Source organism: Ipomoea triloba, chromosome 15 (genome assembly GCF_003576645.1).
Source record: "Ipomoea triloba cultivar NCNSP0323 chromosome 15, ASM357664v1".
NCBI lineage: Eukaryota > Viridiplantae > Streptophyta > Magnoliopsida > Solanales > Convolvulaceae > Ipomoea > Ipomoea triloba.
The window spans coordinates 5714733-5730917 of record NC_044930.1 but is presented as its reverse complement, the minus strand read 5'-3'; the positions used below and the strand labels follow the sequence as shown (position 1 = coordinate 5730917).

Genomic DNA, 16185 nt, shown 5'->3' with positions numbered 1-16185 from the left:
TCATTGTCACAGTCATGAATGTGACCGTGAACTGCAAGCTTAGCTTGGGGATTTGTCGGAGGAATAAATACAAACTAGTGAGTAGCCAGTCAATTGTTTTCCTTCTATAAATTGCAATATTCCATTAAATTTTCAGTTTTTTATAAATACAAAACTCTAAGGAATCTTTACCTAACGAGGCATTTGGTAAGAGGAAATTAAAATTTCATTCTTACTTAATTCACACAAGCAAATTCTTTCGTTTGGTTGGAAGGAATTGTAATTCCGTCATTTTCATGTAACTAGACTCCAAAAAAAAAAAATCTTGAGACAAAATCTCTCCTTTTTTAAAAAAAAAACATAAAATTAATGTTTGACATATACATCCTGATTATAATCTATTTTTTTTTCTACTTTCAACACAGAACGTCAATCAATATGCAAACCTCAATCAAATATATTTTTTCAAAACTCTCTCTCATTATATATATATATATATATATATATATATATATATATATATATATATATTATTGCTTTCAATTCAATTCTAAGGTTTGTTTACAACATGTTACATAAATTTTCAAAAACAAAATTCGAATTTAGTCAATATGTTTTCAACAGCAAAATTTGTATCTACATCTACAATTTTAATAAGAGCCAATAAAGTTAGGGTTCTAACGGGAAGAAAAAAAGTGGTCATAATTATTTACTCAAACGAATGGTTCATATTATTTTGGTTTTAGTAATTTTTTATGATTTTCCTTCTTTACCATCTATCATATTATTTTCTTCCCTTAAATAACCTCCAATCCGTTAGTATAAACTTTAATAACGAAATATTCCGTTAACTTTTAACTTAGCAATTAATTTATATAAGAAAGATCTTAGGTTCGAACCCACCACAATTAGAGTTGCCATAATTGTTAAACATATACTACGAATATGTTAGAGTATATTATTGAAAAATAAGTACACTACTCTATTACTCTTATTAAATTAAATAAATTAGCACTTACAACAACAAAAAATAATACATATGCAAAGAAGCTTCCAGAAAAATCGTTTCTCGCATGTCAAATTACCCTTTGTTATTGTCAGATAATCATCTTTGCAATATTGTTTACTTTGTGGTTTTACTTTCACATCATCAAATTTACAATTCATTTATTATTCTCTCTATATACCTGCAATGTTCTCTCACTTTTAAAAGTGGTCATACTTTCAAATTACATTGAAAAATTATTATTTTTATCAATAAATTTAAGGGTTCGTTTGGAAACATGAAAAATGAATATTCTAATGTTTGGGTATTCAAGGAAAATAAACTCAAAAAAAATAAAAATTTATTCATTTTAATCAACGGAAAAAAGATTCAATTTGGTGAAAGATGTCTTCCTAAATTTTTAGTCGAAATACATTTTTTGAATTCTTAATTTTTTTTCCTTCTCTTCTTTTTAAAATTAGTTTTCAAATTGTTATTATTATTAAAACTACCAATACCATCACCACTATCACACGACGATGGCCACATCATCACTTCCACACCAACACCGCTACCACCACTAATACCACTACCAACTTCAAAACCACCACCACTACCACTATCATCATCACCACATATTATTATTATTATTATTATTATTATTATTATTATTATTATTGTTATAACAAATAATATTTTCATTTTCAGAAAATTAAAATGACCCAAATAGAAAGTTGAGAAATTCAATATATTCGAAAAAAAAATTTAAAATAATAAGTAGTCCCGATTATTATGTAGCTCTTATAAACAAAGGAACCCATTAAGCAGAGCAACAAAATTTTATAATCAACAGATTTTACTCAATGCGTAATTAAATAATACTCCGTAATTACAAATTTTATTTTAGATCAAACAATTTATTTATCATATACTTTTTAAATTAATTCTTGGAAGACATTATAAACAGTAAAATCTTACTATAGGGACTCTAAAATTCTGCCTCATCAATTATACATTTTGATGTGACAAACATGCTTATAACATTTTATTTTGTTGGTCAAGCAAAATTTGTTTACATTTAATATTTATAACAGAAAGTAAAAATTGAAAGTATAAATAGTATTTTTTTCTTTTGAATATATGACTTAACGTCAAAATAAAGAAGCTATAGTCGCCTAGCTAAGTGTATATACGACAGCATATTAACGTCAAAATAATGAAGCTATAGTCGTCCAGTACTCCAGTTAGGTGTATATATGATAGCGTATTAGCGTCAAAATAATGAAGCTATAGCTGTCTAGGTAGGTGTATATATGACAGTTGTTGGAGTAGCAGAAGGTGATGATATCACTGAATAGGTCAGCTTCCAAAAATTTTCATCATACCCCAAGCCTCTAGCGAGTCGGTCCATAGTCCATAGACCATATTGTTTAGTCAACAAAGTAGGAGAAAAATAATAAAGCAAAACTTTCTTGGCAGCAACGAAAACTCAGCGCCAGCCTGGCTTCCATCCGATGTGCAACATAGGCCTTCTAGTTTAGTTCTGATGTAATAGTTAGTATATGTTTTGTCAAAAATTAAATTTTTTATATGTTTTTGTTTGAAATTTTTTTTAATTTTCAATTTATTAATAAGGTCTCACTCATTTACCAGAACATGACAAGGCAAATCAAAAAATGGGCCTTGCCTCCCTGTATAAATGATGTAGCCAATAACCCAGAACAAAGACACAGAAACACCAATTAACGCAGAATTGAAGTAGCAAAAGTTGAGAGATAATGGCAGAAGTGAAGATCCTAGGTCACTGGGCAAGCCCATTTAGCGCAAGTGTTGAGATTGCTCTCAAACTGAAGGGAGTTGAATATGAATTCATACAAGAAGATCTATCCAACAAGAGCCCCTTGCTTCTCAAATCCAACCCTGTCCACAAGAAAGTTCCTGTCCTCCTGCACAACGGAAACCCACTACCTGAGTCTCTCATAATCGTCGAGTATATCGACGAGACTTTCCCGGGCACTCCCATTTTGCCTAAAGATCCTTATGAGAAAGCCATGGCTCGTTTCTGGACTAAGTTCATAGACGACAAGGTAAATCTACTAAACTATTTTTGTTTAATCCGGTTCAAGATTTAAATTTTAATTATTTCTCTTAACTCTTCAATTTTCTGCAGTTCTTTTCTGCGGCCAGGAAAGCACTGTTTATCAAAGGCGAAGAGCAAGAGAAGGGAAAAGAGGAAACTTGTGAGGCTCTGAAAATTCTGGACAGTGAACTCAAGAACAAGAAGTTCCTTGGAGGGGAGACGTTCGGACTTGCAGATTTAGCCGCCAATTTCATCGCCTTATGGATGGGAGTTTTTGAAGAAGTTATAGGGGTGGATTTGGGCGTGACCGAAGAAAAATTCCCTCATTTATATCGGTGGAAACAGGATTTTCTCAACTGTGATGTAATTAAGGAGACCTTTCCTCCCAGAGATAAACTTGTTGCCCTCTACAACAAGAGATTCAACCCAGAAGCGGCAAGTGCTACTCAGTAATTTGCTATGCATTTTGCGTTTTGTTTTGTTTTGTTTTTTTTTTTAGTGCAATCTGCTTGCGTAAAGTTGTGTACTATTCTAGTTTTATTTCTGTTGTAATAAGGTAATGTTTATGTGTCATCTATGTTGCAACTCTTGTTTGGTTATTTTAATAAAATAATAAGTGGATCTTGGCATTTTTTCTCTCCTTGTTAAATCTTGACAATAATATATCATCAAATTAATTTCATCTTAATAATCTATGTTACATTTCATGAATTTCGCGTATAAATGATCAAAAATATATTTTTGATGCATCAACTAAGACTTCTTATAAGGGTCTTACAACCTTGTTATTGGGAGTATGCCCTTGCTACATACTTCAAGTTGGAGCAAGTCAACTATCAGTCGTTATACCACGGACCATGGTCACAAAATAATGTCGTTTTGATAAGTGAGAGACGAAACTTCGTAACTGATACTACAGTTTATCTCAAAAGATACTGCCTTACATTTGTTTTTATATTAACGAATGAAACTGCAGTTATATCGAAATGTAACTATAATTGTGTTGAAATGTAGCTGCAGTGTATATGAATTGATACTGAATAACAGTTTCACATTTGTGTTTTTATATTATCGAATAAAACTATAGTTATATCGAAATGTAACTATAGTTGTGTTGAAATGTAACTGCAGTGCATATGAACTGATACTGAATAACAGTTTCACATTTGTATTTTTATATTATAGAATGAATAGTTATATTGAAATGTTTATCATTAAAAAACTCTAAGGGGGTGTTTGGTTGGATGGAAAGATTTTCCATGAAGTGAAGGAAAATGTGTTTTTCCATTGTTTGGTTGGATGGAAAATGTTTTCCATGGGAATTTGAGTTCCCAAAAGTGAAGGAAAACAAATTCTTTGTTAGGAGTTGGTATTTTGTTTTCCAAGGGGTTGGGAAGAAATATTGAGCAATTGGACAACTTTACCCTCATCAAAATAATATAATTTATTATCACTATTAATTGTTAAGGGCATATTGGTTTTTATATTCATAATTCCTTACCATTCCAAATCCAACCAAACAATGGAATTCATATTCCTAGTAATTTTTTTTTCACCAACCAAACAATGGAATCGATTTTCCTGGTAAGTTGTTTTCCATGGAATTTGAATTCCATTTCCTTCAAATATTTTCCAGCGAACCAAACGTGTTGTAAGAGATTATTATGGTTTATCAATTTACTATTACAGATTCATTAAATTAGTGCAATAGGTAGTCGGTACACTAAGCCAATATTACATGCTTGTTAAGTTATTACTACATGTTTATTAAGTTAATAGTGGGTTCATTAAGTCACTATTACAAGTTTATCAAGGCCAATGTTGCAGAAGGCGTTAGACTCTAGTCCGGCGTTTGGGGGCGCCTAGGCAATCGAGTAATACGAGTATATATATCGTCTTAAATTTTTTCACTCAGGGCTATAAGTTGTTAGACTATTATATTCCATTCACTAGTCAACTGCATATGTTAAATGGTACTTGAACAAGACTAGAGGAATATAGAAGAGGAATAACTAAGCAGACAAAAAAACACCTTAACTGAGTTGAGCGCTAATTCGGCTAAGTTAGCGCCCAACTTGACGCCTAGGGCGCCTAGTCAACCGACTAAAAGTCACCTAGTGCTGAAATCACCTCAGCCTAAGGACGCCTAACGCCTAGGTCAATTTTTACAACACTGATCAAGACATTATTGTAGGTCTATCAATTTCTTATTACAAGCTCATAAAGTCATCACTACAAGTTCACCACACAATTATCGAAATGATTTATCGAAAAATAATATATTAATATGAGTGTTATTTAAAAATAATACTTCAGAGTTTTAGATATATACATTTGCTGTTCTATTTTATGTGTCTGATTTGGATAACATGGCTAGACTAAAATTATTTTCAATTCAAATTTTAGTAATATTAAGCTTGTATTAGTTTATAAAATTTATATATTTAGAAACTACATTAAAAGTATTATTAAATATAAAAAATAAATATAAAAATAATTAACAAATACTAAAAATAAACAAAAAAAATTGATTTGATCTATGAATATTAAACAATACAAGTAAAATGGTATAGAAAGTATGTTTTAATGTTTTATACATTAATTTTACTTATGCAAACATAATTAAGGAATAATAAATTTAAGTAATGATTAATAAATTCGTATTATTTTTATAAATTATGCAATATTGTTTTAATAAATCTGCATTCATCTTTCACACATTATTGGAACTTGAAAGGTACAGGTGCATTGGATAAGGGTTGTACCCGTATTTTAATGGGTTGGATGGAGAAATAGTTGAAGAATTGAAGATGAGTTCACTCAATATGTCATCAGCATTTTAAAAAGGAAAAAAAAAAAAAAAAAAGAAGATAAACAAGCTTCTAGGCTCCATGCGAGTAATCCAGATTATTTAAGTAGCTTGGTCGTCAAAGAAACTAAGAATAATTAATACCTGAGTCTCATAGGAATGCCAATCTTAATTTGAAATTGATAAGATAAAGAAAAATTTTAAATTATGTTTAGTCAAGAAAGTAGCTTTCTTGGCTGCAACGAAATTCACTGGCCAGCCTTGTTCACATTACTGTTTCATCCTAGTATAAATCCCGCCAATAACCCAGGAAAGAGACACCAGTGAACGCAGAATTGAAGAAGCAAAATTAAATTAGTTGAGAGATAATTATGGCAGAAGTGAAGGTTCTAGGTAGTTGGATAAGTCCTTTTAGCGCAAGAGTTGAGGTCGCTCTCAAACTGAAGGGAGTTGAATATGAATTCATACAACAAGAGCCCCTTGCTTCTCAAATGCAATCCTGTCCACAAGAAAGTTCCTGTTCTCCTGCACAACGGAAACCCAATCGCTGAGTCTCTTGTCATTCTCGAGTATATCGACGAGTCCTTTCCGGGCACTCCCATTTTGCCCAAAGATCCTTACGAGAGAGCCTTGGCTCGTTTCTGGGCAAAGTTCATAGACGAAAAGGTTTGTATGAGAAGAGTAGTTTGTTCTAGTTTTATTTACGTTGTAATAGAGTAATGTGTATGTCTCATCTCAGTTGTAACACTTGTTTTTTACTATTAATAAAATAATGAGGGAAGGTCATGTACTTTCCACTCTATTTGACCACCCATTCTGTATTTCAGTATTTGTGCTCATCTAAATTTGCTTGACTATTGGGCCCTCCTTGGTTAGGCTTCTTTGTATTTTGACCGAAAGTTTTGCGGTGAGGATTTATGATAGAGTTGGATTAAGATGAAAATGTAATAATATTAATTATTAATGAAGTGTTTGTTATTTATAATGAAAAGAGTAAGGGTCATATTTGTGTGAGACATTTCACGGATTCTTATTTGCAAGACGGGTCAGATCGAAGCAACATGCAAATGTCATACTTATATATTCAAATGTAATATTAATTAGGAATACAATTTTTGTTATTTATAAGAGAAAATGTAATACGTTTGAGAGAAAATGAAATATTTTTGAATTCTGATGTAAAAGTATTATATTTTCTATCAACAACATTATATTTTTCATAATAAGTAATGTTAACAAGTATCTCACTTTTAAATCGAAATGTAAAAGATGAAGAGTAATATTTTAAGTTTAAATAATAATAATAAAAAATAATAAAATAAAACTACTTTCACCTGTCAATAACCCATCCATCCAGAAAACAGACGCACAACGCTGAACTGAAGTTGAGAGATAAGATCATGGCAGAAGTGAAGGTTGTTGGCAGTTGGGCAAGTCCTTATAGCGCAAGTGTTGAGATTGCTCTCAAACTGAAAGGAATTGAATATGAATTCATACAAGAAGATCTATCCAACAAGAGCCCCTTGCTTCTCAAATACAACCCAGTCCACAAGAAAGTTCCTGTCCTCCTACACAACGGAAACCCAATACCTGAGTCTCTTGTCATCCTAGAGTATATCGACGAGGTCTTTCCGGGCACTCCCATATTGCCTAAAGATCCTTACCAGAGAGCCATGGCTCGTTTCTGGGCTAAGTTCTTCGACGACAAGGTAAATTAATCTGCTAATAAACTATTTCTATTTAATTGGTTTCCAGATTTAAATTTTAATTTCCCTTACCTTTTCAATTTTCTGACTACGATACGTTGCAGTTCTTGCCTGCAGTAAAGAAAGCAGTATTTACCAAAGGCGAGGAGGAGAAAGAGAAGGGAAAAGATGAAGTTTGTGAGCTTCTGAAAATTCTGGACAATGAATTGAAGAACAAGAAGTTCTTGGGAGGAGAGACGATCGGACTTGCAGATTTAGCCGGCAATTTCATCACCTTATGGTTGGGAGTTTTTGAAGAAGTTATAGGGGTAGAATTGGGCGTGACTGAAGAAAAATTTCCTCATCTATGTCGTTGGAAGGAGGATTTTCTTAATTGTGGTGTAATCAAGAACACCTTTCCTCCAAGAGATAAACTTGTTGCTTTCAACATCAAGCGATTCAACCCTGCAGCGGCAACTGCTTCTAATTAGTAAAAAGAGTTGTACTATTTTAAGTTTTATGTTTCATCTATTGTAGCTCTTGTTTAATTTGTCATTATTATTAATAAAATAAAATAATTAGAGAAAGCCATTGACATTTTTGTCTACTTGTTAAATCTTGACATAAGAAGCGACAAAATGACTCGACACAAAGCGAACTCACTTGCCACATGAGCTACCCATTGTATTAGCATATAACATATGATGAATAATTGAATGTGTTAGTTGATTGGTAATAGTGGATTGTATTGCTTATTTTGACCAACATAAAATACATAGTATTAACAACCTACTATATATTTATATAAAAATTACTTGATAAATTGATTATTTAATTTAACTAGTAACATGTAAACTGACTAATTGAATGTATTAGTTGATTGCTAATACTGGATTGTATTAATGATTGCTAATACTGGATTGTATTAGTGATTTTGACTGACGAAAACCATAGTATTAATCTACTATTTACATAAAAATTATTTGATAGATTAATCATTTCATTTTAACTAGTAACATGTAAACTGACTTTATGAAGATTTTAATGCAATTTTATTTATTTATTTGTTCTTAAATTATTTTATAATCTAGATATAAACTTCACAATAATTTTTATGAATAATGTGAGAAATTTGCAATCATTCTCCACAAGTGTGTATGGGGTAAACCACACCTAATGACCCTAACTGACAACAGATCGACTACAAAGTGTATGGGACCATCTCACACTTCTGAAGTTATTTTTAATTCAATTTTTCATAATATTAAGTTTAGTATTAGTATACAGAATTTATATATTTAAAAACTACATTAAAAATACTATTAAACACAAAAAAAATTAAATTTAAAAATAAGTAAATAATACTAAAGAAAAATAATGAAAGAAAGAAGACAAAGTTGACTTAACCAATAAATAGTAAATGCCATTATGACAAATAAAATTGGACAGATGAAATAATAAAAATGGGTCATAATAGAATTCCATATATAATTAATACTTTAAAGAGTTTATTACCAAAATGGTCCTTCGGCTATTGCGAAATTACCAATTTGGTCCTCAACAATTTTTTGTGACCAATTAAGTCCCTCGACTTTGAAAAAGTTAACCAATTTGATCATCCGTTTATTTTTCCGTTAAACATCCGTTAAATCAGGACCAAATTAGTAATTTTGCTATAGTCAAGGGACCATTTCAGTGAAAAATTAAGGGATAAACTACAAATAAGTTATCGTACTATTTGGGAACAAGCAATTAGGTCATCCAACTCAAATAATACCCAAATAAACCATCGAACTCAAAAAAAAAAAGCAATTGAGCCACTAAAACCGAAAAAGAGCAACTAACCCATTTTTAAAATTTCTGGCGAAAGATTCCGGCACCGGCGACCATTTCCGGCAACCGGCGGCGACGCTGGTTGACATTTCCGGCGCTGGTCGCCCTCGCCGAAAATGGCGTCGCCGCCGGTGCCGAAATTTGTTGCCGAAAATTTTAAAAAATGGGTTAATTGCTCTTTTTTTTTTGGTTTCAGTGGCTCAATTGCTTTATTTTTCTGAGTTTGATCCCCTATTTGGGGGTTATTTGAGTTGGATAGCCTAATTGCTTGTTCTCAAATAGTACGATGACTTATTTGTAGTTTATCCCTTAATTTTTCACTGAAATGGTCCCTTGACTATAGCAAAATTACCAATTTGGTCCTGTTTTAACGGATGTTAATGGCAAAATAAATGGAGGACTAAATTGGTTAAATTTTTCAAAGTCGAGGGACTTAATTGGGCACGAAAAATTGTCGAGGACCAAATTGATAATTTCGCAATAGTCGAGGGACCATTTTGATAATAAATTCTACTTTAAATCTTATATATAATACTTTATGTTATAAATGTATTACTTTATAGTCAGGGTGATGAGGTCAGTGAATAGGTCAGCTTCAAAAAAAATTCATCATGGCTCTATCGATTCAGTACATATTATTGTTTAGTCGTAAGTATAAATATACTATGCTACAGTACGTACTTTCTTGCCTAATAAGAAAATTCACCGGCCGGCCTTGTTCACACCTCTGTTCCATCCTTCTATAAATCAAGCCAATAACGTACCCAGAATAGAGACACACACTCACTGATTAACACATAATTTGTACACACAGAGATGGCAGAAGTAAAGGTTTTAGGTGGTTGGGCAAGCCCTTTTAGTGCTAGAGTTGAGCTTGCTCTCAAACTGAAGGGAGTTGAATATGAATTCATACAACAAGATCTCTCCAACAAGAGCCCCTTGCTTCTCAAATCCAACCCTGTCCACAAGAAAATCCCTGTCCTCTTGCACAACGGAAACCCAATCGCTGAGTCCCTTGTCATTCTCGAGTATATCGACGACACTTTTCCGGGGGCTCCCATTTTGCCCAAAGATCCTTACGAGAGAGCCTTGGCTCGTTTCTGGGCTAAGTTCATAGACGATAAGGTAAATCTTCAATTCGTCCATTTGATCTGCTTCAATTCAAGATTTAGCTTCGCTATTCGATTTTGTGATGTTTAACTGTTACTGTTGCGCGCAGTTCTTCCCTGCAACTATGAAAGTACGATCTACCAAAGGCGAGGAGCAAGAGAAGGCAAAAGAGGAAGTTGGTGAGCTTCTGAAAGTTCTGGACAATGAATTGAAGAAGAAGAAATTCTTGGGAGGGGAGACGATCGGACTTGCAGATATAGCGGGCAATTTCGTTGCTGTATGGGTTGGAGTTGTGGAAGAAGTTATGGGGGTGGATCTGGGCGTGACCGAAGAAAAATTCCCTCATTTATGTCGGTGGAAACAGGATTTCCTCAACTGCCATGTAATTAAGGAGACTTTACCTTCTAGAGATAAACTTGTTGCCTATTTCAGCAAGCTACTCAAGCCAGCAGCTGCAACTGCTTCTCAGTAAACATTTGTTTTAGATTGAAAAGTTTGTACTGGAAGAGTCGTAATAAAATGAATGTCAAGGTCTCATATAGTCAGATCTGTTGTAAGTTGTAACACTTGCTTCAGTTGCTTGTTTATTATTAATAAAATAATGAGGTAAGGCCATGGACTTTACTCTTTATTTGTTTTTTTTTTTTGGAATTGTACTCTTTATTTGTTAAATTAGTTTTTTGTCTTTTAAGTTCTATATATAGTACTTTATGACTTTATATTATAAATGCATTACTTTATAGTAAAATTATACTCCTTCGGTACCATTTTACATATTATGTTTGCTACTGCAATTAATTCAATGAATTGCAATATATTTGCTCTTGGATATTATTATTAATATTATTACACAAATGGCATTTTAATTTTTATATAATTTGTTCTGTTTTCATTCTCAATAATTCTATTCACTCTTTTCAAAGAATGTAATTTGAATTCTACTTTATTCTTTTTCTATAAAATTACAGTTTTTTCCTTCCAACCAAATAATGAGAGAAATCCACCGTCACTATTCACAGGTGTGTAATTGTGTACGGGTTAAACCTCATTTGTACTTCCTCTCACATGCTTTTGATGTAAACACTTTTTTGTAAATCCACATGATGAAAATAACCAATGTCTGTTTGTCATTTCAAAGAATAGAAATAAGAGAGTACAATTTGAGAGTATGTTTAATAGAGGATGATGAGATAAGTGAATAGGTCAGCTTCAAAATTTTTTTCTCATGCTACAACCAAACCACCAGTCAAGGCTCTATGGAATCAGTACATATTTTGTTTAGTCAAGAAAGTATAAATAAAGTAATAGAGTTAATTCTTAAAATGAGTTTCCTAGTATGATTTTTTTTCCTTATATTCGTCTTTTGACTTTTAATTGCATTTAAAGTAGTTCTTCAACTTTTAAATTATAAATCAAAATGGTCATCCGTCTTAAAATGTAGGGTAAAACAAAAAATTTATATTTTGCGCTCTAATTCTAAAGCAATCTGCGACTCCTTTCATAAGCATGCACATATGTTTCTTGAAATTAAGTTTTTTCTCTCTTAAATCTGTAATCAAAATGTGAGATAATCATTTAGAAGGTCAAAAATCTTTGCCTTGAAAAGTTGGTGAATGAAGTTAAGTTGAAGATGAATTTTTTCGACTTTCTAGTTGATTATCTCACATTTTAATTGCAGATTCAAGAAAACAAAAACTCAATTTGAAGAAATATGTCCGCAGAGAAGGAAGGGAAGAAATATGTCCGCAAGAAGGGAATCACATACTGCTTCAGATTAGAGTGCAAATCTATGCCAAAGATAATAGAAAATCAGTGCAAATCTATTCCAAAGATAATAGAAAATCAGTGCAAATCTTCTATAATACATACTGCTTCATCTACATAGTATCCTACCTACTTAATGCCAAATAATAGAAGATCATTTTGACTTACCTAATCTGCCCAAACAACATGATAATGCCAACATCCTTGATTGGGATGGGACTCAAACCTGAGACCTTCCGTTTAGAATGGCAATAATGATGCCATCAGACTACAAGGTACTTGGCAAGATCATTTTGACTTAAAATTTAAAAATTGTAAAACTATTTTGGGTGTAATTAACAAGAGTCCGGTACTCCCAAAGAATCTCCCTGACGTGTAATTACTTTTTATTAAAAAAAAAATTATTTTATGTGGTTTAAATCATTCCATTTATTCTACTCCCCCTTACTCCCTCTCAACTCATTTTTCTCTCTTTTCTTTATCTCTTCCCCTCTATTCTCTGTTTCTTCTCGTCTCTTCCTCTTCCTCTCCTCCATTTTTCTCTCATCTATTCTCCGAATGTTCATCTCTTATGGCCCATCGGCTCCGATTCCCCAATTCACGACCAGCTCCTCGCTTTTCTCAAGTCTGACTCTACCGAAGATCTCAACAAATTTTACTCTCAGATCCTGGACAATATACTCGCATACGGCAGCCTTACCGGCGGCTCAAGCTTGTTGCAGTGTTCTGTATTCTTTCTCAGCAAATACATAATTTTAAATTTTAAAATATAATTAAAATAACATATACTATAAATATACCTAGTACTGAAGCCTTCATTGATGCTAATGGCTCTCAGGCTCTGTTTGATGTTAATTGCTTTTACCTCTCAAGCTTTGAAATGAAGAAATAGAGAAAAGGTAAACAATGAAATGGTTCTGTTTGGACGCCAAATCTTCTCATAAAGAAACCAAAACAAAGTAAAAAAGTAAAAAAGTTTGATGTGATGCCAGATAGCTAAGAAGCCAGCTCAGGGAGTTTCACTTTGGGAGTATAATTTCGCACCGTGTAGAATTTTTCAATTAAAAATGAGGGACCAATTTAAGAAAAATAACCATTTTGGGGAAATAAACCCAAAAGGAGTAATAATAGCCAAGTTTTAGTCAACAATGCTACAGTCCTTTCTTGCCGATAAGCAAATTTCAATGGCCAGCCTTGTTCACACCTCTGTTCCATCCTTATATAAATCAAGCCAATAACGTACCCAGAACCCAGAATTTATACACCCAGAGATGGCAGAAGTGAAGGTTCTAGGTCGTTGGTCAAGCCCTTTTAGCGCAAGAGTTGAGATTGCTCTCAAACTCAAGGGAGTTGAATATGAATTCATACAACAAGAGCCCCTTGCTTCTCAAATCCAACCCTGTCCACAAGCAAACCCCTGTGCTCTTGCACAACGGAAACCCAATCGCTGAGTCTCTTGTCATTGTGGAGTATATCGACGACACTTTTCCGGGCACTCCCATTTTGCCCAAAGATCCTTACGAGAGAGCCGTGGCTCGTTTCTGGGCAAAGTTCATAGACGAAAAGGTAAATCTACAACTATAGTCCTCATCTTCATCTTCAATTTGAATTTGTGATGTGTGTTTAACTGTTACAGTTTCGCGCAGTTCCGGCCTGCAACTATGAAAGTACTATATACCAAAGGAGAGGAGCTAGAGAAGGTAAAAGAGGAAGTTGGTGAGCTTCTGAAAGTTCTGGACAATGAATTGAAGAAGAAGAAATTCTTGGGAGGGGAAACGATCGGACTTGCAGATATAGCCGCCAATTTCGTTGCTGTATGGGTTGGAGTTTTGGAAGAAATTATGGAGGTGGAACTGGGCTTGACGGAAGAAAAATTCCCTCATTTATGTCGGTGGAAACAGGATTTCCTCAACTGCCATGTAATTAAGGAGACTTTACCTTCTAAAGATAAACTTGTTGCCTATCATTTCAGCAAGGTCAAGCCAGCAGCTGCAACTGCTTCTCAGTAAACATTTGTTTTAGATTGAGAAGTTTGAACTGGAAGAGTTGTAATAAATTAATGTCAATGTCTCATGTAGTCATATCTGTTGTAACACTTGCTTGTTTATTATTAATAAAATAATATGGGAAGGTCATCAGCTTTCCTAGAAATTGAGGAAAATAAATGTTGTGTATTCCAGCGGCATTTTGTTCAGGCTTGAACCCACGCGAGAGTGTAACCAGATATCACTATACCACAAGATCTTTGGCTTATAAAATATGAAGGCTTATAATGAAGAAGATCATTTCACATTTAATTCAAAGTGTTGTTCGACTCAAAGACAAATTTTACCTAACTCAAGTTTCATATTTCTTGATCTTGGCTCAAAATCCGAAGCAACAAGTCGCCTAGTGATAAGCCATAATTTGGCTCATTTGTGCACATCATTTATCCTCATTTTGCATGGAGTTTAAGGTGATTGCGGTAAAAATCACTTTTAATGGGAGTGTTTGGGGTTTTAGGCAAGGGCATAAACGAGCAAGGAAGCCATTTGCATGAGAAAATGAGTCTAGGAAGTTCAAAACGAAGGCACAAAAGCACGGTGAAAATCATTGAGGAGGTCCCTATCACTGTCACAGTCATGAATGTGACCGGCAAGCTTAGCTTTGGGATTTGTTGGAGGAATAAATACAAACTAGTGAGTAGCTAGTCAATTGTTTTCCTTCTATAAATTGCAATATGCCATTAAATTTTCAGTTTTTTTATAAATACAAAACTCTAAGGCATCTTTACCTAATGAGGCTTTTGGTCAAAAGAAATTAAAATTTCATTCTCACTTTATTCTGAAAGCAAACAAATTCCTTCATTTGGTTGGAACAAATTGTAATTTCGTCATTTTCATGTAATTAGAATCCAAAAAAGAAAATCTTAGAGACAAAATCTCCCCTTTTTTTTTTTTGAACATAAATTAATGTTTAACATCTCCCTCTCGATTATAATGTGACTTCTTTTTCTGTTTTCAACACAGAGTCTAAATTAATAGGTCAACCTCAATCAAATATGTTTTCTCAAAATTCTCATATATATATTTTATTGCTTTCAATTCTAAGATTTATTTACAATACAGTTTTTTAATATAAATAATGAATGCAAATTATTATTTTAGAGGGTGATAACATCACTGATTAGGTCATGCTACCAAGTACTAACCGTCAAGCCTCTAGCGAGTAGCGACTCAGACCATATTGTTTAGTCAAGAAAGTATAATAAAGTAATTGTAAGCGACGAATTTTTGTGAATAAAAATACTTTAATTTCTTGACTGTTAGAGCATCCTTATGAGTCCTTATCAATGAGGATATTTCGCGGTTATTGAACAGTTTTTGTAAGTGTGATTAGGAAAGAAAAAATAGGATGAAAAGAAAAAAAATAAAACAAATATAATTTTATAAAAATAATTATAAAAAGGTCACATGTCAGGCACGCCTGAACATGCACTGCATGCGTCCGCATGGGCGTTGTAGACGCACATAGCAAATGACCTTTGATGGAAACTGATCAGACAAGCAGTGTACTATGCACCCCTTATTTGCAGAAGAGCCATTTACTCTCTTTCCACCCTTCTCTCATGCAAAGATGGCAAAAACTCTGACATTAACCTTGTTTGATCTACGGATAGGGACGCCCTTAAGAGCATCCTTATTAGTGGAGTTATTTCGCAGTTTTTGAAAAAGTTTTTGTAAGTGTGATTAAGAAAGAAAATGGGATGGGAGAGAAAAAATAAAACAAAAATAATTTAAAAAATAAATAAATTAAGCAAGTTGTCAAGCGTGCCTGACGCACCCGCTGGGCGCCTGCTGGGCGCGAAACGCGCATAGCATAGATGCTTCTTCTTCCCCCCCCCCCCCCCCCCCCCCCCCCCCCCCCCCCCCCCCCCCCCCCCCCCCCCCCCCCCCCCCCC

General features: G+C 33.5%; 3 protein-coding genes and 1 pseudogene across 3 annotated transcripts; all 4 read left to right on the top strand.

The window, feature by feature from the left end:
• Nucleotides 1–2650: 2650 nt before the first annotated feature.
• Nucleotides 2651–3680, top strand: LOC116006228 (probable glutathione S-transferase). The gene is made up of 2 exons (XM_031246525.1): nt 2651–3051; nt 3135–3680. Exons 1-2 carry the CDS (start codon nt 2743–2745, stop codon nt 3495–3497), a joined length of 672 nt encoding a protein of 223 aa, XP_031102385.1. The 5' UTR covers nt 2651–2742; the 3' UTR covers nt 3498–3680.
• Nucleotides 3681–7197: 3517 nt separating this feature from the next.
• LOC116007257 (probable glutathione S-transferase) lies at nt 7198–8135 on the top strand. The gene is made up of 2 exons (XM_031247887.1): nt 7198–7562; nt 7664–8135. The coding sequence occupies exons 1-2, from the start codon at nt 7254–7256 to the stop codon at nt 8027–8029; spliced, it is 675 nt and encodes a 224-aa protein (XP_031103747.1). The 5' UTR covers nt 7198–7253; the 3' UTR covers nt 8030–8135.
• Nucleotides 8136–10019: 1884 nt separating this feature from the next.
• LOC116007258 (probable glutathione S-transferase) lies at nt 10020–11132 on the top strand. Its single transcript, XM_031247888.1, has 2 exons — nt 10020–10496; nt 10591–11132. Exons 1-2 carry the CDS (start codon nt 10188–10190, stop codon nt 10951–10953), a joined length of 672 nt encoding a protein of 223 aa, XP_031103748.1. The 5' UTR covers nt 10020–10187; the 3' UTR covers nt 10954–11132.
• Nucleotides 11133–13444: 2312 nt separating this feature from the next.
• LOC116007290 lies at nt 13445–14410 on the top strand (annotated as a pseudogene).
• Nucleotides 14411–16185: the final 1775 nt, after the last annotated feature.